Source organism: Natrix helvetica (genome assembly GCF_964273705.1).
Source record: "Natrix helvetica genome assembly, chromosome: 4".
Classification (NCBI taxonomy): domain Eukaryota; kingdom Metazoa; phylum Chordata; class Lepidosauria; order Squamata; family Natricidae; genus Natrix; species Natrix helvetica.
In genome coordinates, this window is record NC_138550.1 from 21,753,018 (window position 1) to 21,776,540 (window position 23,523).

Genomic DNA, 23,523 nt, shown 5'->3' on the forward strand with positions numbered 1-23,523 from the left:
CTGACTGGCCCCAGAGTGGGGTGGGAATGGAGATTTTGCAGTATCCTTTCCCTGCCACGGCCACCAAGCCACACCATGCTCACCAAGCCAGGCCTACAGAACCGGTAGTAAAATATTTGAATTTCACCACTGCGTTGCTCATCCCAGCTTCTGTCAACCTAGTACTTCAAAAGCACGTAAAAATGCAAGTAGAAAAATAAGGACCACTTTGGTGGGAAGGTAACGGTACACCGTATCTCTTTGCCATTTAGTCATGCCAGCCACATGACCACGGAGATGTCTTCGGACAGCACTGGCTCTTCGGCTTTGAAACAGAGATGAGCACCGCCCCCTAGAGTCGGGAACGACTGGCACGCATGTGCGGGGAAACCTTTACCTTTAGGTCCCTTCTGGGAAGGAACGTAATTTGATGAGAGCCAGGAGGCATGTTTTTTCTGCCTGTTTTCCTCCTGGACTTTCACAATACTCTAAAGATTTGGTTCTTCCTTCAAATACGGGGGCATGGTATGTGCAGTTTGCTTTTACGCTGGTACAGATAAGGGTGCCTCAACTATATATAGATTATTTCTGCTATTTTGCAGTGTGTATGTATTAGTCTTTTTAGCTGCCTGGTTAAGAGAGATTGCTACATGAATTTGTTTGCTTGCATGCATGCATGCATGAAAGAATAAATGAACAGAAAACATTTTTTTTTTTTACAAAAGTATGGGAATTGAGATACTACATAAAGTGCAAATCCAAGATATGACCTATTTTCTCAAAGGCAAGAGACATGGTAATTTTTCCTTCAGTGAATCACCTAAACCAGGGGTGTCCAAACTTGGCAACTTTCAGCTCTGCTGGCTGGGGAATTCTGGGAGTTGAAGTCCACAAGTCTTAAAGTTGCCAAGTTTGGACACCCCTGACCTAAACGGACCTTTCCATTGCCAGTAGTTCTAACACGAAAGTTTCAACCCTGCAAAAGCAGTAAACAGGAATGGATTTGGGGGGGGGGGGGGAGGGTTGGTTATCCTCACTCACCCACTTTTAATTTTTGGAAGCTCAAATTGACACACACACACACACCCCTCCCTATTTCAAACCCATGAATTACAGTTTCGTGCTCATTCAGGAGATGCCTTCCAGTAAACTGAAAGGTAAGGCACCATTTGGAAATTGCCATTTTCTTCTCACAAAAGCAAAACTACAAAATAATTAAAAGTGCTGAGCCGAGAGGTGGGCAGATGTGTTCTCTCCCGAGCACTACAGGTAAAACAAATGATTTAAAAACCAACACACACGCAGCCTGAAGAGTTTTTTGAGTTTTATTATTAAATTTTATGTTATGGCACTCAGCAGCGGAAATAATCACATGGCTTTGCAACCAAAGCCTAGAATTTGCTGAGCTATTTTTCCAAACACCTTTTTACATTTGTTTCAAGAGCTACCGTTTGTTTTTTCTGTATCGCAATTGTTTTTATTTCATTTTCTCTATAATTATTTTTGTTTTGTTTTGCAAATTACAGTTTTAAGTGAAATGATTGTTTCAGTGTACTAATCAGTGAAATTTACAACCATTGTACAATGGAATACAATACTAACTACAACAGGTTTATTGGTACAAGTTTGTTTTACAAATATTTAATAATTTACATGGCATTATCAAAAGTATAACAATTTATAAAAGAAACCGTATGAACCAAAAAACTCAAATTTCTTTATGTGCCACTGTGTGCGACAAAATAAAAAAGCGTAACATTGCAGCACCATTTAAAATGTATTTTAAAAAAAGTACCCCACTGAATACCAAAATACATTAATTTTTATCTTATTTCTAATGGTGACTCGTTAAAAAAAAACACAAAGCTAAATCAAGGCAAGGTCTGAAAAGATGGTTTGGTGTGCAGTTTCAAAAACTCCTACTGAAAATGATATGTAATATACATGTAATTCTCATCCAACCAAAGACGTGAACATATCCAAAGCACCTGAAGTAAATTATACAGAAAATATATTGTGTTGAAAAGTCATTAAACAAGTAGGATTAAAATGATGTGCAGTCCACAATAATCTTTGCATGTGAGAATGCAGCAGAGGTATAACCATATTCCATTTGGAATAAAATGAATGTCCATAACAAACAAATGTATACAGACTGTTCCAGCAGAAATTTTCTCCGTAGATTTTTGAATTTCTTAAAAAAGAATAATATACTTAATCTTCCATTAGTACACCGAAAATGACACCTCTTGGGAAAAAGTTGGATGAATACATACAAGCAAATTTTACTAACCATAGTCCAAAGCAGTGTTTCTCAGCCTTGGCCACATTCAGAAGTGTGGACTTCAACTCCCAGAATTCCCCAGGTAGCAAGGGAAATTCTGGGAATTGAAGTCCACAGATCTGAAAATGGCGAAGATTTAGAAACACTGGTCCAACGCTTTGGTTATATAAAGTGCACTTTATCCCTGTTAATTGTACCGCTTTATTGTGTACATATTTTACAGCTCAGTCTCTGACAAATATTTAAATACATATCCCACTATATGGTAATAGGCTCAGATTTTTACAAAGTCTCTATATTCTTAACTCCGCATGCCTGAGGACAGAACTTGGCATTCAGTGAAAAGAGATAAAAGTTCTCATGGAAATGTTGCAAAGTAGCAAAGGATGGCACAACTTTTGGCATGTAATCATAAGCCGCTACGGAAAGATTCATGACTTCATCTGCACAACACTTCTCAGCTATAAAGATAGCCTCTGCTGCTTTCCAGAAATGGAACAGATTTGCTTACCTAAGTCTGCAGGATGACTTACTTTTGCCCTAATCAACACAGGATATATTTATTACAATCTGCTAAAACCTGTGTATCCTCTGAAGTACAGTAAACTACACAACTAAATCACATTTTATTCCTTCATATTTAGTAACTACTTCTTGCTAACAAAAGTGAACTCAAATGTACTCTTATCATAGCTATAGCAATTACCTTCTCTGAGGATAAACAAATGACTTCCATTCCTGTTAAACAAAGGCATCTGACATGACCTACCTACAAGAACATGCCACCAAAAAGTAACTTTAAAAAAAAACGGTGAAAAATATGGCATGAACCCACCATATCTTTAACCTCTCTCAAATCTTCTGTTGTATAAAGTTTTCAAGTTTTATGATAATACATGCTGTGCACTCCATGACTCTCATGGCAACTTCTGAAGTGAACCTGTCATTTGGAACCTGTGGGAAAGGAAGGAGGTCTGGATAGCGAGTTTTTAAGCTATCCACTCCATATGCTTCCAGTGTGTGGACATCATTTGTAAGACCTTCAAGCTGTTGGCTATATTCTTCAATTTTTTGTGCTAATGCAGTTGGCTTCACGTCTTTATCTGACTTACCCCTTACTGCATAATCAGCAGCAATCAGAGCTAATTTAGTGGATAAGTAACATTTAAAGCAGACCCATTCATTGGCATTTTTATGAAGGTCATTTCTGGCAGCTGAAAAATTTGCTCTAGCTTGTCTCAACCATCTACGTGCTTCAACGGGATTTCCAACAGACTTGAAGGTAGGCGGCACAAAAAATCGCTGTGAGTATGAAGGGCCGGTAGAGGAATGACTTTTTTCTCTAGAGTGTTGTCTTTCAGACTTATGGCTTGTGGCTTCTTGATTCCACGAAGTATAAAACCTTTGAAATGAAAATTTGTCTGACTGAAATCGAGAAGCTGAGGATGAAAATGTCCGCCTGGATGCCCTGTCTGTGTTTTGATCGATAAATGCCTGCTTTTCTAGTCTGTTAATCTCATTTTGTAAATGCTTGAAAACTTCATTGGCTAGATCAAGGTTCTCTGCATTTTTGTCTGGATGCCATTTAAGATAAAGCCTTCTTATAATCTTTTTCCTTTCGGATTCTGGAAGTTTCCAGGCTTGTTCTATCACTGAGGTAACTTCCCTTAAAATTTCTGGTAGAGAATTTGCCTTACCCTTTTTGGGAGAATGATGTTTGGATGAGGATGACGATTTATGACTCTCCCTGCCAGGAAAAAGAGGAGGAATTGTCCTTGGTCCATGTGCTGGAAACTCCGTAGGACTTGTTGGAGTAGATGGGGCACTGTCCTTGCTCTGAGAACTCTCATCGGGTCTTGAAAATTTGTATAAATCAAGAGAGCTTACAATTTTGTATTCGCTATATCCGATGTCAATTTGATAAATCTTCCCCAAAAAACTGGAGTTTTCAGCATCTTCTCTTACTACTTCTTGCACTATTATGGCATATGTATATGTTGGATGGTAAGATCCATAGATATCACCCCCTTCTGCATCAACAAGATACCCAACATATTCACCTGGATAAAAAACATTCATTGGATCCATGAGAAGAGTATAATGGATTTCAGATGGAATAGGGGTACCAGGCATAGGTAGTTCAAGTTTTGATGGTTCTGAAGAGTCATACTTGACCCCTAAACTGTCAAGCTTTTCGCTAATTCTGTAAATATCATTGCAGCCCAGCATTGCAATTAAATAGGAAGTATCAGAAATCAGATTATCAGTTGCAGATTTCAAAGTCATTGCTAAAGCTAAAAGGAAATTTATGTCTTTGCTATCGGAATGCTGTATGTAGAGTAGTATTACTGCATTTCCATATCGCTTTAAAAAGGCGAATGTTTCACTCTTACTATGAGGAATGGGAGCAAAACCTTTAACTCTCAAGGTTGTTTGCAACTTCTCAAAACAAGACACTTTCAAGCCTTCCCTTAAGGTCTTGCAAAGCTTGATGGCTTTTTCTTCATTGGCTAAAAACGTGTTGTCATTTTCATGCTTCATGATTCTAATAAGCCCTGTAATGAACTGTTCAGAAGACAGCAGTAACTGAAGCCTGCCCTGAAGTGAACACAGTGCTCCAAATTGACAAGTTTTAGGCGAATCCTCATCCAACTGCTCTTCAAGTATACTACTGAGAAGGCGAGGCCTCAACTTCTGAGGGAACAGCATTATCAGCTTAGTATGAAAACCATGGTCTTTCCCTAAGTAACATTGGCTAAGATCCACCAGCATTTGGACACCAATGTTTCCTTGTATTCTACTTTTATAATGTGGCGCATCATCAAAAACTAAGGTGCTTGATTTGACCAATCTACCATCCTGGCTTGGAAGATAAAGAGCCAGTTCTCGCACATTCTCAAGGTCGTTTCTGACTTTAACAGAATCAGTCTGAAGGCTTTTAAAAAGGCCAGAAACAACCCGCTTAACAGTACGCATTTCATTCGGGTCAAGCTGTTTTCCCTCAGAGTTCTTGAATATGCGACTCAAAACCTCCACATACTGCTTTGTTGAAATGACATCTTCAGTGCCTAGGTGTTTAAATAGTTGGTGGAATGTGCCAAGTTCTAAAGGAAGCTTGTACAGGTAAGGTTTGAAGTCAGATTCATATTCCAGATTTATTACTACTTCCTCAGGCTTCAATAACTTCCAGCCTTCTTCAACCATCACAAAAGCAACTCCTCGAAGCTGAAACCGGAATTCCTTTTTCTCTGTACTAAGAAATTCATATATGCTCCTTAGAACCTTAGCCCTTGTTTTTATCATATCTTCATCCAAAGTGGTTATATTGCATATATTTCTACAGTTATTTATAACTTTGTCTAAAGGAGGATCTAGGTTAACATTAAGCATTGTTAAAACCTGCTCAAGTTGTTCTTGTGGACCAAGACTGCTTCCTTCTTGTTCTCTGATACTTAAAGGTGTGGCTTTTTCTGGAAGTATAGGGCATGAAGTCCAAAGAAGTTGCAAAACATCTGTTTGTTTGAATTTAGGGTTTACTTGGGCTCCACTAAATTTTATAAGAGGAAGCGTGCCATTAACCTCTTGATATTGTGGATGAAATCTAACAATTTCAGCAGGTGCGCGTTCTGGACATAAAAACGCAATTAAAGACAATTCTTTAAGGAAGTTTCCAGATAATAAATCAGTTCTTTCTTGAAATATATGGTGAAGGAGGACATCCACTGTATTCTGCAGAGTATCCTTGGTCCAATTTTCAGTGTTGGCTCTCATGCTGATCTCTTTAGCAAACTGTAATAACTGATGTTGGGAAATAACATGTTTTAGTCCCATATTTCGAAGCAATGCCACCCATGATGTCAGAAAAGCAGCACGGTTTTTTGGTTTTGTGAGCTGTTCCAATTTTTTAAAGAAATCTTGAGGTATGAACAATTTTTCAGGAAGCATCACTTCAAAGACTTTTACAGTCCTGTCATAAAAATGTTTGGCAGGTTTAAGTCTATTGCATGCATCATGAATGATCAAAAAGCTCTCTAACTTCTCAAACACCTGCTCCTTCGTTTCCGATGATTCTTCAATGCTAGAAAGCCTATTTTTCAAATGAATCAGATGTTCTAGCTTTGCATCGTAGGAAAGGCTTTCAATCTTTGGTAAAAGGTGCTTTAAATACACTTCAAGATCATCTACTGGAACACAATTTAGCACAGTGTACAAATCTTTTAAGTGGATTTTTTCTTCAAGGAAAGCCACTGAAGTGGTCTGTGTCCATTTATCCACTTCAATGGAAGGAATGCTTCTTGTAAGTACATAGCATACCCCACATTTTGATAAGCTAATGTATCGTCCACTGATAGATTTGTAGCAAGGAAGGGACTTCAAAATTTTTATGTCATCTTCAGAAGTCAGGTGATTTAGGTTGCAACTGAAATACATCAAAAGGGCCTCAAAGTCATTTTCAGCTAACTTTTCTGTCTTAAATGTTGAAGTTTGAATCATATAATTTATAGCTCTTAAGATGCTTGAGGGGCTATCTATATTTGCTGTATGTCCTGACAGCAGGGGAACTAGAGGGTTGTCTTTGGAGCAAATTTTATTCAATGCAAGTTGAATGCAACCAGTTTTCATCAAAGCATGGAAAACTTTATCAGTTTGGGAATTTGGGAAGAGAGCTATGTGCATAAGGCTGAGAGGAAGCAACACATCACAATCTGGTACAACAAGCTGATTAGAGGAGACAGTAAATTTTGTGCCTGGAAGCAATGTCCAATCCTTCAGGATCTCAATCACATTTTCAAATGTTGTTTTTGCCTCTTCCTGGTCATCTTTGTCATTTACAGATTCACCAATAAAATGCCATGAATTCTTAAGCCAGGATTCAGTTGCAAAGTTCTCTTTCCACCTCATGCACCCTCTTGCTTTGTATTCTCTTGGCAACACAGACGACAATAAGTCAGCAAAACTGGAGATATCAAATATTTTTGCTACATTGCAATTGAGTAAGATATTGCTGTACCGCAAGTAAAGGGTGTTCATAAACAAGTCTTTACGAGATGGAATTAATTCATGGTAGGTTGTTAAGAACTTTGGGCGTTTTGAATCAAATACTTGCAACACGCTATCAAGCGTAATGAGCAGCGGCAATCCTTCAATCTGGATCTCATTTTCTTCTGTGTCTTTAAAACAGTAATCAACAAGAAGCTTTAGACTGTGGAAAAGTTTTAAATTCGTCTGTTGAAGACGACAGGGCAACTTCCCAATGTGACAATTAGAATCCGGAGAAGAAAATGTCATCAAGAAGGATCTAACATCAGCAGGAGTTACGTAGCTCACAGGAATGTCAGCGTCCACAAGACAGTGGTAAAGATTTGCAGTTTCATCACAGCTATAAATCAAGTTAAAGCCAATTTCTAAGAGAAGATGTTTGAGTCTATACACATTTTCTGCTACAGTCTTGCGCGTCGTGATGTTGTACTCAACATTTTTGAGGTGCTGCAGCTCGTCTTGTAACAAATTGTCAAAGAATGGCTTGGCTTTATTTGAGGTAGACATATTAACCCAAGTGATGATAATTGCAGAATGCAAATCAGAACCATCGACATTTGGAGTTCGCACAACAGGAAGGAGACGTTTGGCTTCCTCGTGAATACAGATATATACGGCTTTCACTAAGCAATACCAATCCGGTTGCAAGTCAAGTCTATTCACTGGGAAGAATAATAGAAATTTTTTCAAAGTGTCTTTCATAGTGTGCACAGACGTGTTTTGTAAAACTGACATGGTTGGATCAGTTCCCTGGAAGTAACGCTTTTTCAGCTGGATTAGAAGTTCAACGTAGGCCGGTGCTATCAGTGCCGTCATTAAACTATTATTCCAGTCACTTCGGACACCAACTCCGTTGTCATCACGCCACAGGTTTCGCCGAGCAGAATCCAGAGCAAAGTGTCCATTCACGTGAAAAGGAAGCCCAGTTTCTAAAGACAAAGGTAAGAAACAAAATGCCCGATGCGGTTTTTTATAGTTGTGAGTAATACATGCCGCAACTCCCCCTCGAGGGAAAAGCGTAATATCCTCATTCTTATGTGCTGATACCACACTCTTTGAAACTTTGTCAATGGCTGAAAAACCTGACCTATTGCAGATCAGCCAAGTTGTAAGGTTGCCTTCGGAGTCTTCCGTAACCATAGTGTACGTGATCTGCTGCACAGGTATCTCACCCAGCTGTTTCTTCTTTGTTACACTGTCAATTACAGAAGCATGGAACTGCTTTCGTTTCAGTCTATCCCCATCTGTTACTTTGCCAGTGACAGAGTATAACACATTAAGGGCGCCCGTTGTTTTCTCTATTTCACAGATAGAAATTTTCTCCATGTGATTCAAAAACATCAGAAGTTCTGCACCATCCGTACGCAGCTTGTCTAGAAGATTCTGAACCATCCTGTCAGAGCACGGCACAGAAGAAATTTCAGAAACCTTTGCCATGTCTCCATTTCTAAGTGGAAATCTAAACATTGTACAGTTGTCTAGTTTAAAGTGGCCTCCTAAATAAAGATCCAACACATCAGAGAACTGGGTCCTGAAATCTGAATCCAAGTCCCGAAACATGCGTCCGGGACTAATAGATGTTGCCCCTGGAGCATATCTCGCATGAGGGTCAAAGATACAAAGAATATCATTTCCAGAAATGAAAGAAGGACAATCAGTTATATGATACACAGAATTGAACCCTATTCCATATTGACCGGTTTTACATGGATTGCCTTCTTTAGTGCCTTTACCAAGATTCTGAATCCCTCTAACATCATCTTCAGTAAAGGGCTGATTGTTGAAGACACACAAAGCCGGGCCCTGAAGAGGGGACCATTTTTCATCAAATATTCTATCGACTGGGTGCTGCCGAGGATCAAACACAAAGCAGACTTCCGTAGCTTTTGCATCATCGGCGTTCTGAAGGAGCTCTTTCAGCATTTCTTTCTCGGATGGATATGCGTTAAGAATACTTTTAATTCTGCTGGTCAATTTTTCTTTCTGTCCAAACTCAGTTCCAGGAGCAGTGAAGCAGATATTTGATGCGTAGCGTTCTAAGGCTTTGTGTCGTTTAGGTATTGTCCCAAGCTTTACTGCTACTTCTCTAGGAATGTCCGCATGGCAATATTTTACCTTTGTATCTTTCACTTTTATCCAAGGACAGTCATTGTAGCACAAAGAATTGGCTGGTAGAAGGGCAAGGCGAGTATCCGGTAACAAAATTTCTCCGTACTTTTTTTCACAGAATTCCTGCTTCTTCTCTCTAATAAGACTCCATATTCCTTCACTGATGATTCTCCTACAAAGTTGAAAATTTGCTTCTGTGAGTGGATTCCCTCCTCTTTCCTGATCGATCGCTTCAAGAACCAGAGCAAAATCTTCCACCATAAAAGCGTGACGTACTCCTACACTTTCAAAGAGCTCGCGGAAATTATTTCTATATTTATTAGGCAGCTGGTGAAGATGTGGTGCTGCCTCAAAATTGAGGTGAAAAGCTACCTTTGTGGAGTCAACGTAACCATTCTCAACTAGAATGAAACTGTAATTTTTCAATTCCTCAACAATGGTTGTTTTTGTGGTTCCATTCTGTAGTAGTGCCTCATGGAGGTATTTATAGCAAGCATTGGTGATATTTTCCTGATACAAAGTAATTCCATCGAAGCATTTTGTGACTTCTTTTAATTGTTTTATAACCATAGACACAGTTGGTTTCTTAAGCAATCCTAAAAATTCTTTGACAGCCAAGGGGATAGTCCCACATCCTTTAAAGGAATGAGAATTTTCATTAAGTATGGGTTTCAGTAGACAAAGTATATCTTGGTAATCAACTGTGTAAAGGTCCACTGCAGAAAACATAGTTTCAGGTTCAAACTCAGAGCCCTTCCATTGTAAGGAGAAGCCCACGGGTTTTGTGAGGAATGGGAGAAATGGTATTGTTTGAAATTTTTCAGCAAAATCTTTAGCTCTTGGATCTTTGTTTTTAAGTTTTTCATCTATGAGATTTAATAGTATACTGCTTCTCAAGCAGGCTCCCGCATGATCAGCCCTGTTGATTTCTGCCACAGAATTTGCACGTTCTAACATGTCCTCCCACAAAATATCGTCTTTAGCCATGCCTAACTGAACTAATTTGACCAGAATTACTGGATTAAGATAATCTTGGCTTGTTCCATGTGGAAACCTTCCATCTTTTTTAACATAAAGCTTTGCAACTCGACCTTCCGGGTGGATCAGTCTGGAAGGTACCACCAGAGGATGTTCAGTCAAAGAACACGGAATGCATGGAGTAACGCAAAGTATTTCTGAAAATTCCCTAATTTTCTCATTCAGTACATAGTGCATTAAAGGATCACGAAGTTCTGCCTCAATTTCTTGAATATTGGGGAAAAATACCTCAGAAAAAAATTGTTTCTCTGAAAAAGTATTCTCTAGTAACACTTGCTTACACCCTGCTTCTTCAAAGCCTGTTTTGACCCAAGAAGGAAGATCCACAGCACAAAGATTCTTTGAACCTGTTTTTTTAAGGTATTTAAGAAAAATCTTGAAAGCTGCAGTTCCTATGTCAGGTCGTTTCAACAATGAGTCATCCAAGAACCGGACATCCTTAACTGACACCCAAGATGAACCATCAGAAAACACTCTGATTCCTTCTTTGCCTTTTGGGTGGGCTATTTCTTCATAGAATCCTTGACATATAACTGAAAAATCATCATGCACTGAATCCGGATCAGGCCACACTGCAAAGCAACTGTAATCTTCTAGCTCACCACACACAGCCATGTTGCGTAAAACTACTACCGCTTCCAAATAGGCCTTTACTATAACGTGTCGCATAAATACAGTATTCCACCTTCCTTTTGTGTCAGTTTTCCAGATTTCTTTTCGATTTGACGTAATGGCAAAGGAACCGTTGATGTGAACAGGTAGACCTGTTTTAATTCGAAGAGGTAAATAGCAAAATACTTCTCCCAAGTTGCAGAAATTGGATTTCACAGTCCATTTTTGATCCTGTCTTTCACACAACATAACTCCTACTGAGCCACACGGGACAAGTCCTAGTCTTCGTCCACTTTCATGTAATGAGAATTTTAAGGCTTCTCCGGTATCCATGCAAGCACACAGAAGCCATGTGGTAGAATCTACTGTTTTCTGAGGCAGTTCATCCGTGGGCCTTTTGGTTTGTCCCGTTTTAGCCATTTCAAAGAACGGAACAGTGTCGTCTTCCGGCCCTCTAAAAACCGGGGAGTGCAAATCAGCAATACGTCTAAAGATATGGTGAAACTCTTCTACAGTTATTTGTAATATGCATGAAGACTTTGGCGATTCAGTGGGAAGCTTTTTTGTGCTGATACTGCAAGTTTTCATGAGTTTAGCAGCTTCCTTTAGAACGCTTGTAAAGGGGGTAGTAATTGCTTTGGATGGACATAGTTTTTTTTTAATAGTCACAGTGTCTTGAGCCACATCAGGATTGGCTTCTTCAGCTTTCAAATATTTCAAGACCATTGAGTTTACGCACTGAGTAAAGATGATCAGCCTATGCCCACAAATGCTAAACTCGTCCACAAGAGAATAAATATCTGCAGTGTTGTAACACGTAGAGCTGACTTCACTTACTTTAGCTTCCTGCTGAGTTCTAAAGGAGAGTCTGAAAAGTGTCCCTTTATAACTGTAAGGTGCCTCCACAGTCAAAGGTAGCTGGCAATCAAATACACCGATGAATGGCTTAAACTGATTAGGAAACTTTCGAAGTCTCTTCTGCTGTTTTTTCCAATTTATCTTGATCCCGGGATTAGATTTATCTCGTATATGTTTACTGAGATGGTTGATGTTTGGATCAAACATGATCATAAATTCTCTGCTCATAATGATGGGAATGTCTGTGATATGATAAACGGAATTAAATCCCAAACCAAACTTTCCAACTTTGTCAATCTCTGCTCTTTTTAGGGACTCGCCTAACCGTGTTATATTTAGAAAGTCTGAGTCGGAAAATTCAGAATTGTTGAAAGACCACAAGGCTGGTCCATGACAAGCCGCCATTCCTGGGTCCAAAAGGTTTTCTCTTATGTCATTATTTCTTCTCATGTCAATCAAAAAATTGCACTGTGTTGCATCGGCATCATCGGCATTCTGAAGCAGCTCTTTGAAGATATCAGACACAGACGGATATTCCTCCAAAATGTTTTTAATTCTTACTGTGAGGGGTTCTCGTTGGCCTGATTGTTCAAACCCCATATTTTCTGGATTAATCAACCTAGTACTGAGACATGGCACATTTAACCATTCTGCAGTTTTCATGGGAATATCTTCATGAACTAAAATTATGGGCTCCATAGCATCGTCAAGCAAATCATTTAAGTCATCCACTTTGATATCACAGTAGCAGCATTTGTGGATTGGCTTCATCGTAAGTTTAAAAGGTTTTTTGCTACAATAGAGTGGAACCGGCATATTTAAACTGGCTGGAATCTGGCTACTGTATAGCCACCTTATAATATTCAACATAATGTGAAGATTTTGCTTACTCTTTTCTTCAGTAAGAGACTGTTCGCTTTTGAGATATATTTTTTGAATTACCATGGAGACATGATCTGGGGTCAGTTCTTCAATTGACCCACAACTGATGAACAACTGATGGAACTTAGCCATGGTTTTTGGCACGCTATGAAGATATGGTTGGAGATCAAGATCGGGTGGGGATTTTATTACTGCCTGAGATAGCGAGCAAAACGTTTTACCAGTCCAGACCCAGGGAAATTTCAAGGCCTTAAAAGCTTCTTTTCCCTCACTTAAATGATCGTGCATAAAACCATAAATCTCAAGTAAGATTTGCTGAAACTGATAGTAATCTTCGTCACTAAACTTCTTGGAACTGTGCCAGTCCACTACCACTTTGAAGTGTTTTAACACTGACTTGATATTAGGTTTGATGGTGATCCCTAGTGCTTTTTCAATACTCGGCTGGACACTTTCTACAAGGGGAACAGAAGAACCTATTAAAGTGGCTTGGGATATATCACACATTTCTGGTGGGGAACACAAATAGCAATGATCACCTTTCCAAATTAATGAACTTGGGTAATTTGGAGGCCTTTGTTTGCAAGCCGGAACCCATTTAATTTTTTTCAATGTGGCTTTTGTTTCAAGTGAATGCAGTAATGAACGTCTGTTCAAAACCATTAACAAAGTTCTGGCTTTTTGTATCAGTGACTCCTGACATGTACTAGCAGAGTCCTTCAACTTCTCAATTTTATGGGCTACACATAAAATATCTTTCTCTTCTAAGCTGTTCTCAGATTTTAGGCCTATTAATCTCAGAGCGTGTAGAATATCTGGAGAAATTTTAAAAACTGTGGGGGGGAAACAGAGCTCTTCTTCCCCATAAAACAGGTCTTGTAATACTTCCACCTCGGGATCAAAAAGTTCACTGGCAGACACCATTTTTTCCTCTGAAATTCTAATAAATTTCAATGGTTTCAACCAATCCAGCACCTCCGTGTTTTCACTTTTGAGGAAAGTCAAATTCTCTAGAATCCATAGCATAATTTTTATTGCTTCATCGGTGGAATAAAAATCATTCTGTATATCTTTTAAAATAAATTTTATGCAGTCCGTGGTTCTCAACAGTTCTGCTTTCAGTAGGTTTACTAAACGAATAGTGCCTTCATCACTGCTGTCAACCAGTGAAACAGAGAATTTTACATCGGGTGGAAGCTTGGCATTGTGATGCAGTACCTTACAAACTTTCAGAGCAGTGAAAGCGCTGCCTTCATCAAGAGGTTGCTCAATTTTCCTAAATATCATTAGCTCATTAATGACTCTCTTCTCTTTTTCAGTAACATCAGTCAAACTAGCAAGGAAGCTTCTGAGTGCATTTTTGTGTGACGTTGGCAATGAGGTAACCTGATTTACCGATTTCTGTAAGGGAAGTTTCTCCGCTATCTGTAAAACTATATGTGGAGACGGGGGATGCATATATTTCTTTAAAAGTGGATGTTGAATAGAGGGGTCAAGTTTCTTAAGAACAATCCCACCAAGTTGCTCAATTATCTCAGGCAAAAATTCTGGAAGCTGCGTTTCAGATCCGTCATCTAGAATAATTGGCGATGGAGCCCTTAATCTTATAAGATCTACTGCATCTTCTTCATCTAGTAATGTCTTCGGAATAAGTGGTAGGTCATCAAATAGAGACAAGTCTTCAGAGAAATGTATATACAAATTCTTCCATACCATTTTGAGCCATGAAACAGGTGGGTGATTCTTATCAGAAGTAGGAAACCATTGCACTGTAATCTCTGAACTGGGCCATAAAGTATTCATAACCTCTTTGATGAGCCGTGCAAATCGTTCAGGATTTAGAAGTTGCAACTGAGTACACTGTCTTCCTGAAATGAAACAAACCAAAAAAAAAAGGCTAGTGATACTGAAAAGTAGTTTGGAAATCTTTTAGAAAAATAAATCAAAATAAAAGCAAATAACGTTTCTTTGTGTTTTCCCCCCTCACAAAAAAGCAAACAAATGACAAAAACAGCACCCGGGTAGCCTTCTAATTCTATACTAGACTGAAGTATACTATCTGATTATATCTTGCATGCTAGAAACCCAAGAGAGATCAGTAGTTAGTGTAACCCACAAAATGGCATGTAATAATGTGCTTGGCTCTAACAAAATTTTCATGCTCCTTTTTCATCGTAGATCACTCGCTCTTCAGTCATGTACCTTTTCATAGCATGAAAAATGGCAACCGCTGGCATATGCAGACTCTTGAGGCTATCAAAATTCATTGTATTTTGTTCAAGTTAACAGATAACAGAGTGTGTGAGATACCTTTTTCTGCCACTGCACTTCCCAAGTTTTTATTGTTCTTCCTTGATCTGCCTATTTTGTTCTTACATTAATCTGGAAAGTTTAACAGAATGCAAATTTTAAGTAATGGAATTCTATCTATGTTTACCTGGATATGCATCTCAACAATATATCCTAATTAGGTTTCATGTCTTGAGGGACGGCTTCCATTCACAGCAGAACTAATAAAGTCTCTCTTCTAAGCAATTCTCAAATGTCTATGTGATATTGTGATTATTTAGATATACTCGTACAACTATTAAATCCAAGGAAGCAAATGAACATATCTGCACAACTGTACCAAGATTTTCAATGTAAAGCTTAAAAATCTGATTAATGTTATAAACAGTGATTCATACTTGTGTAAATTATTAATTTTCATTATTACCAAAACTACAAAAAACTCTGCAGGTATATTTTTAGTGCAAATCTAACTTTCAAAATGAAAGAATTGTAAACAGCAATATCAAACCTATTTATGACTAATTTTTAAGTGCCATATTTAAATCATTTATAATAAAGGCTCATGAATAAAATCATGTTACTTTTTATACTGCTAACCTCTGAATATCAAGATATCATATATTTCCTACAGAACCTGAAATGTATATGACAAATACACTCATACACACACACACATTTCACTTTTTATTTAGTTTCATCTGCATCTCTTCTAAAAAATTAAGATGAAATCCTCAATTTTATTAGCTCAATTTCCACCCATCTATCTTATAAAGTCCCAGACTAATTATTAGTCCAATTTTGCTCATTATGAATCTACATAAAATATGAATCATATATTTTAATAATGCAATTCTGAATACTATTATAAGCATGACAAGTTAATGGTATCAATTATTTTTCAAATATGCTATAAGTAGAGTTAGTTAATTAAATTTGAAAAGCACAAGTCAACCAGCATGGAAACGAATATGAATCTGACATTCAATACGAGCAGAATATTCAATAAACCAACACACACAAATGTTAGGTTTCAATTCAGCAGTCAGCAATTCATTCAGACAACCATCCTACCTTTAACTCCCCAAAGAAATTGTTGGGCTAAAATACAATAAAACGCATTTTCAGGGGAAAAAAAGTTTCATTTTCTATTTGGAGTTATAATAATGGCATATACTGACTGGGGGGGGGGGGGGGGAATCTAATGGTTCGGAAGTGCCAAACAAATCCAAGTGGCATTAATCCGTATACTGTTTTGGCATTATGGAAATATGATTTATTTGGGGATTCTTCGCTCCTGCAATATATGAATTTGTATGAACCAGAATACACAGAAATGCTTCCCAGGTGAATGTCCAAACAATGCTAATTATCAGAATCTTTCAACTTCTGTATCAAAAAAAAAACACAGCATTTTTATTAAGGAACTATCGAAACCATAAATTTGAATTGGTAATTTAAATAGATTATGTAACCAGACTTTCTCTGGTTCAATTGCACTTTATACTGTTTTGCCTTTAATCAATACATGTTGTGGTTTCTGTCACCCTCTCTCTCTTGTTGGTTTCGTTTTTACAGACAGAATGTGTTTTTCATTTCATTATAAACCAATTAAATTGCTATTGTGAACTAGAATAGTTGATAATCAAGTGATATGGATACATAAAGTGATTTCCTTTTACTTACGTTCTTTTTTGAGTTCTATCTTTTATGTAACATTCTTTGTAACCCAATCACTTGATACTACTTGTGCTTCAGTTCGCACTGAAGCCTTTTAAAAAAAATGACAAGATATACATATATTACCTCTACTTTTTGAAGCTTCCTTTAGAGCAGATAAAACTTGAGGCTTCAGGTTATCAGCAAGTAATCTTCCTTCAAGACCTGGGAAGAGGGACCTAGTAAGTCATTAGAAACAGAGTATTGATCAACTTGATAATTTATATTAGTCAGGTAATAATATAGGGCTTCTTCATAGAATCTGAGTAAATAAAAAGGTTTGCTCCTTTTCACAAAACCTGCCAACTAACTCCCTCAATGAACCAGGTAATTTTTTCTAGTTAACTCCATTTCTGAGTATGTTTTTACAGAAAAGATGCAAATCGTTTACCACTATTTTCTTCTTCATTTATTTTTTAATTTACCAATATCGCCTACAGATTTGGGAAGGGCCTGATGGGCTCCCATAAAAATACCAACCAGCCCTTACCCTACATACCTTTTTCAGGATCAACTAAAGATAGTTCTAAAGGCACTAATATAAGTCACAACCTTGCCTGTAGTTCACAAATAGGATTATATTTCAGCCAATAGCTTCGTACCGACAGGTCTAGCTTGTGATTTCTTGCTATAGAATATTTCAGGAGCCAGTTAAGATAATAGCTTGTGTGCAGTGCGACGGGACTTACTCCTTCCATCTAAGCCAGGGGTGTCAAACTCCATTTCACTGAGGGCTGCATCAGGGTTGTGTTTGACCTCAGCGGGGGGCGGGGTGGAGGGGCCAGGGTAGGCATGGCCAGCTTGACATCACTCCTGTCAGGGGCACCTATGGTGGCTCAAGTGCTCTGCCAGTGAAAAAGGGCTCCTGAGCTCCATTTTCGGCTGCCACAGCCTCCTGCAACCTTCTGCCAGTGAAAATGGAGCTCGGGTGTGGCCCTCCCAAGGTTAGTTTTTGCAGGAGGCCGTGGCAGCTGAAAACGGAGGTTGAGAGCCCATTTTTGCTGGCATAAGCACCGCAGGCCAGTCCTTCGCTGTTTCCAGGGCAGCCACACGGGCCAGATCTAAGTACCCCACAGGCCAGGTCTGGGCCTTCACTTTGACACCCCTGAATCTAAGCTGAAGGTCTTATACAAATCAATCTCGTCTCTCCTGCAGATAACAAGTAACACTTGGGGGCAAGTGGGCTGCTTGAAAGCCCAGGGCAAGCTTTCTTCTCAGTTTGCACAAGCAAATGTTGCTGGTAAAAGCAAACTAAACTATGAAACATTATAATTAAACACAAGTAGTCCTTGACTTACAACAGTTTGTTTAGTGCCCATTCTAAGTTACAACAACACTGAAAAAAGTGACTTATGACTGTTTTTCACACAACTGCTTCAGAATCAAAATTATGACGCTTGGCAACTGACTCATATTTACGATGGGTGCAGTGTGCCAGCATTCACTACCCACTTTTTGTAACCATCTGACAAGCAAAGCCAATGGGGATGCAAGACTCACTTAACAGTGTCTCTAACTTGACAACTGCAGTGATTTAGTTAACAACTGCGGCAAGAAGGGATATAAAATGCGGCAAAATTCACTTAACAAGTGTTTGACAGAACAGAAATTTGGGGCTCAATTGTGATCGTAAGCTGACGACTGCCTGTAGTACTATCAGTATTTCAGTGAAACTATTATTAACACCATTTATAAAACAGGTTGTACCTTGGGTAAGTATCTGACGTGATATAGATTGCATCCTGAGCTGATGCCGACGAAGAGAATGAAATAAAATTCCCATTTTGTAACGGCAGAAGCTCCAATCCAATAAGTTCACTATAATTTCCATCGCCAAGCACAAACTCTAGGATACAAAGTTTTTCATCGGCAGATCCCTTGTGTTCAGATTTCCTTAACACGTGTCGTACTGTTCCTGGAGTCACTTTCTTGACAGCTTTTATACCCGAAATCACAAGACTGATTGCACTGGCAATATTATCTGGCACTTTAGCAACCTCTTTTCCCGATTCGTGAAGGTAGTTTAGCACAGCCTGAGTAGATTCCAAACTCTCGTCCATTTCTGAAAAATATACCTCCTCTACCTTTACCCAGTTGCCACTGATGGAATGAATAACTTTGTCCTGGAATAACTTTTTCAGAAGAGGTTCTATAATTGGCTGCCAGTGAACTTTTGTTGTATGTTTTTGGGGCCACAATCTGTAAATTAGCTCAGCTGACAAAGGAAAATCTGAATTTTTTTCTGTTTCCATTTGCTTAATGGCTTCCAGTATCAAAGTTGCATAGGCTTCAGGGACCACATTGGCTACAAGAAGTTCGTTCCACAAGGCTGCTGGATCTCGCCACTGATCAAGTTCTCGCCATTTTATACTTCTTCTGTTGTCTGTTAGACCAAAAAACCCACTAACGTGAACCGGCAAGCCAGTCTTACTTTCCTCACCAGGAGGTAACGGAAGGAAACAAAATGCCCTTCCTGATAATTGGGCCTCGGCTCCTTTTTCTTCTCCGCTGCTTGATAAAGACATGGCTATGCCGATAGTTGGGATATATTTCAAGTCATCCGCTAAGCAGTCCAATTCGTTACATATGCCTCGTCCGCCAACACTGTTACATACCAACCAAGATGTCTTCTGTGCATCTTTAATGCTCTCATCTTCTAAAACTATGTTTATATGGTACGTCACGCATGTTATACTATTGCTTGGAATGCCTTTACAATACTGATTTATTGCACTTCCCAAAATTTTGATAGAGTTGGGTCTTTCATGCTTCAAAGCCTTGTTTTCACTGGCTGTAACTCTAAAAATAAGCCGCTCGGTTCCATTGGCTTCTCTAACATGTAAGGACACATCTTGCACACTTTTAAGGAATAGAAGTACTGTATCAGCATCCGCTCTGAATGAATCAAACAATTCTAGGATTTTATCCTTATTGTATAGATTGCTACTCAGCTGGGAAGGCTGCTGGCGAAGAGGAAAACGAAAGAAGGTGCCAGGGAAATGTCCGCTTTTGAAAGTTTCCTTTGTGCTTCCAAAAACACCAACAAATGGTGTAAATTGGTCTGTTAGTTCATTGATTTCTTTGAGGTCATCTTTCAAGTTCCAACACTGGCCTGACTCAGAAGGTCCAAAAAGCTTTTGATGAGGATCCAACACTCCAATTTGGTCACCACTGAATATACTAGGAACATCTACAAGATAAAAGCAGAAAGGTGTACTTAGATGTCTGCATTAAGTACAAAAATAAACACTTTGAAGCCTTCTCTCTCTCTCTCCTCTCTCTCTTCCTCCCTCCTCTCTCCTTCTCTTTCTTTTCTTATCCAACACACCTTCCTCCTTCTATTTTTCCCAAACCAACCATCCTGTGAAGCGAGATAAACTGAGAAAGTGACTAGCCCAAGGTCACCCAGCTGGCTTTCTTTCATAGCTAAGGCAGGACTTCAATTCATAATCTCTTGCTTTCTAGCCTGGGGCCTTAACCATTAGACCAGTGATAGCAAACCTTTTCGGCACAGAGTGCCGAAAAAGTTGCACAGAAACATTGCACGCACACACACATGCTCACCAGGGCTACGCTACGGAAAAGCCGAACTTCCAGGTTCTAGCATGCATGCACGCCTGACAATCAGCTGGCTGGTGTGCATTCACAGGCAGGTTTTCGACACTGCCACGTGCGCGAAGGGATCACACTCCGGAAAAGTCAAACTTCCAGGTTTTAGCACGTATGTACGCCTGATGATCAGCTGGCCAGTGTGCATGCACAGACAGGTTTTCAGCACTGACACATGTGCGAAGGGATCACGCTCCAGAAAACCGAACTTCCGGGTTCTGGCGTGCATGAGCACCCGACAATCAGCTGGCCAGGGCGCATGCACCCACCGGTTTTCGGCACTGCCAAGCACGCGAAGGACAGCTGATCATCGCGCATGCATATGCACCAAAAACCCAGAAGACAAACAGGCAAGACCGCGTGTGCCAGGCGACATGGCTTCGCATGCCGCTTTAGGCACACGTGCCATGGGTTCACCCTCACAGCATTAGACCATACTGGCTCTAACACCATTAAGAATGACAAAACAATACAGAAGCCTTATCCCCACCCCTCTCCCCTTTTTTTTAAACTATGTGTCATAACTGACAACCATACAGAAAGCTTTTCTTCATGAAGATCTATTCCTAATCTCTCAGGTCTTCCAATACTTTAGACATCTTCTATTCACTCTGTTTTTAAAGAGATCTTCTGGTGGACATTTTTTTTCTTACTAAATTCATGTTAAAGTAAACTTTTAAAAAACCAGCGCAAATCCCAGTGCATACAGAGATAATATGGCTTAATCTTAATTCTAAAGCATTCAAAAACATAATTGCAAATACCAGTAATGTGGTAAACTGAATTAAAACCAATTCCAAATCTCCCCACTTTGAGTGGGTCATCTTTTTTCCTGCTCCTTGCTATCTCTTGAATGCCATGCCAGTCCTCAGGAGTGAAAACAGCATTGTTGTACACATAAAGGGCAGGACCTGGAGAGGGAAAAGAACGACGTAAACTCAAAAATGTTAGGTTACCAAGGCAGCGTAATGTATTTTAACAATGTGCAAATTTTACAAGCTGTGAAAATACATTTTGCAATGGCAAGAGTTATTTTGCACTCCTTACTTGCTAGTAAAATCCCAATGTAAGATTCTTCCATCAGACCAGAAATGGGGTTAGAAGAAGTATAACTATGTATATCTCAAAGGGAATTATAGAACAATTGTCTATGAGCTTCTGTTTCAATATTACTATCTTTCACAAATGAAGGTGAATATACTGTATGTGTCCTAGAATAAAGTTGCAGGATCAAATCTGGGTTGGTCACTGGAACTACAGGTTTTGTCTTCCGAGCTTTCGGATTTGTGCTGGAGCCCATCCTCAAGGAACTTCCCTTGCTACCTTTAGGGGCAGAGCCCTCCCACATAACGAATTTTACAATTTGCTATGATAGAATAGAATAACAGAGTTGGAAGGGAACTTCAAGGTCTTCTAGTCCAACCCCCTGCTTCTTAAAAACTTCTGGAGGCAAGTAGTTCCACTGATTAATTGTTCTGTCAGGAAATTTCTCCTTAGTTCTAAGTTGCTTCTCTCCTTGATTAATTTCCACCCATTGCTTCTTATTCTACCCCCAGATGCTTTGGAGAATAGCTTGACTCCCTCTTCTTTGTGGCAACCCCTGAAATATTGGAACACTGCTATCATGTCTCCCTTAGTCCTTCTTTCTCTTAAGCTAAACATACCCAGTTCCTGCAACCGTTCTTCATATGTTTTAGTCTCCAGTCCCCTAATCATCTTTGTTGCTCTTCTCTGCACTCTTTCTAGAGTCTCCACATCTTTTTTACATCATGGCGACCAAAACTGGATGCAGTATTCCAAGTGTGGCCTTACCAAGACATTATAAAGTGTTATTAACATTTCACACGATCTTAATTCTATCCCTCTGTTTATGCAGCCTAGAATTGTGTTGGCTTTTTTGGCAGAGGCTGCATATTTTCGTGATGATGCAAGAAAACAAATAATTCAGACATGAAAATAGAATTGAAAAAGAGATCTTACCCTGGTATTGAGCCATGTCTTTAGACCAGAGGCTCTCTGTTCCATATTGAGTTTCATCATAGAGAAACCTAACTTCTGTAGCCCCAGCATCTTCTGCATTCTGAATTAATTCCTGGAAACAGAATGGATCAAATATTACATTAAAATATTCTAATTCATATTAATCCAAAGGTCAGTTGATTAGAGTACTACAGTTGTGACAAAGATGAGAAGCAAAGTTGCAAAACACACTTACACTAAAATTGTATTAAAATTACCAATAGGCACCTCTTTTGTCAAAGGCGATGATGACACATTTGGAAAAATATTTACCTCAGATTAATGACTGAGTGATTAAATGATTGATTTGGAGCGGGAAATGCAAGACAGTTTGTAACTTTAAAAAAAGGGTAGTCCCTGATCTCAATCTTGCAATCTAAAAGATAAAAGGGAAAGGAATGCACAGGAAAAAAGAAAGCAAGAATATTCAGGTACTTAATCATGAATCACAGACGAATAATAGAATTGAAAGGTCAGCGAGATTGCTGAATCAAACTCCATACTCCATGATCTGAATTAAAATATCCACAACACATATTTATCCACTAGGGCTAAGGAAAGTGTTTAGAACAGTCGTTCCCAATGTGCCCAGGCTCCACAGGGGCGCAATTTGATTTTTAATGGGGGCAATTTGAACCTTGTTTAAACCAGGTTAATGGCCTCTTAGGCTTCCTCCACGTGAGTAGAGTTCACTTTTTGAGTAAAGTAAGAATTATATGTCACGGGGGGGGGGGGGTCGGGATTTTAGAGATCCTTAAGTGGGGCATGGCCAAAAAAAGGTTGGGAACCACTGGTTTAGAGGAATGATTTAAAAAGCAACCACTGAACACCCTTCCTCCGCACCCCCCCACCCCCCCAAAAGACCACACACACACAAACACACACACACACATATCTTCTTGGATACTTACTGTAGATCAGTGTTTTTGAAACTCGGCAACAAACTAGCTGGCTGGGGAATTCTTAAGAGTCCACACATCTTAAAGTTGCCAAGTTAAAAAAACATTGGTGTACATACTGTGAGGTCTTCCTTTCATCATCGGAAGATACACATACATGAACACACGGAAGATACACATACATGA

The 23,523-nt window shown here is 39.1% G+C and overlaps 1 protein-coding gene across 2 annotated transcripts in view; it reads right to left on the reverse strand.

Annotated features, from left to right (window-relative positions):
* Positions 1-1,288: 1,288 nt before the first annotated feature.
* SACS (sacsin molecular chaperone) overlaps positions 1,289-23,523 on the reverse strand; it is a 31,011-nt gene continuing 8,776 nt past the window's right edge. Inside the window, exons 5-9 of one of the 2 annotated variants that reach the window (XM_081950734.1) lie at positions 22,400-22,511; positions 21,184-21,330; positions 18,518-20,000; positions 16,898-16,989; positions 1,289-14,670 (exon numbers count right to left, since the gene is read on the reverse strand). In XM_081950734.1, coding sequence (XP_081806860.1) covers positions 3,116-14,670; positions 16,898-16,989; positions 18,518-20,000; positions 21,184-21,330; positions 22,400-22,511 — 13,389 coding nt within the window. In that variant the 3' untranslated portion in view covers positions 1,289-3,115. Of the gene's footprint in view, positions 14,671-15,104; positions 15,185-16,897; positions 16,990-18,517; positions 20,001-21,183; positions 21,331-22,399; positions 22,512-23,523 lie in introns of those variants that run through there. The other variant, XM_081950735.1, reaches the window with a different exon arrangement.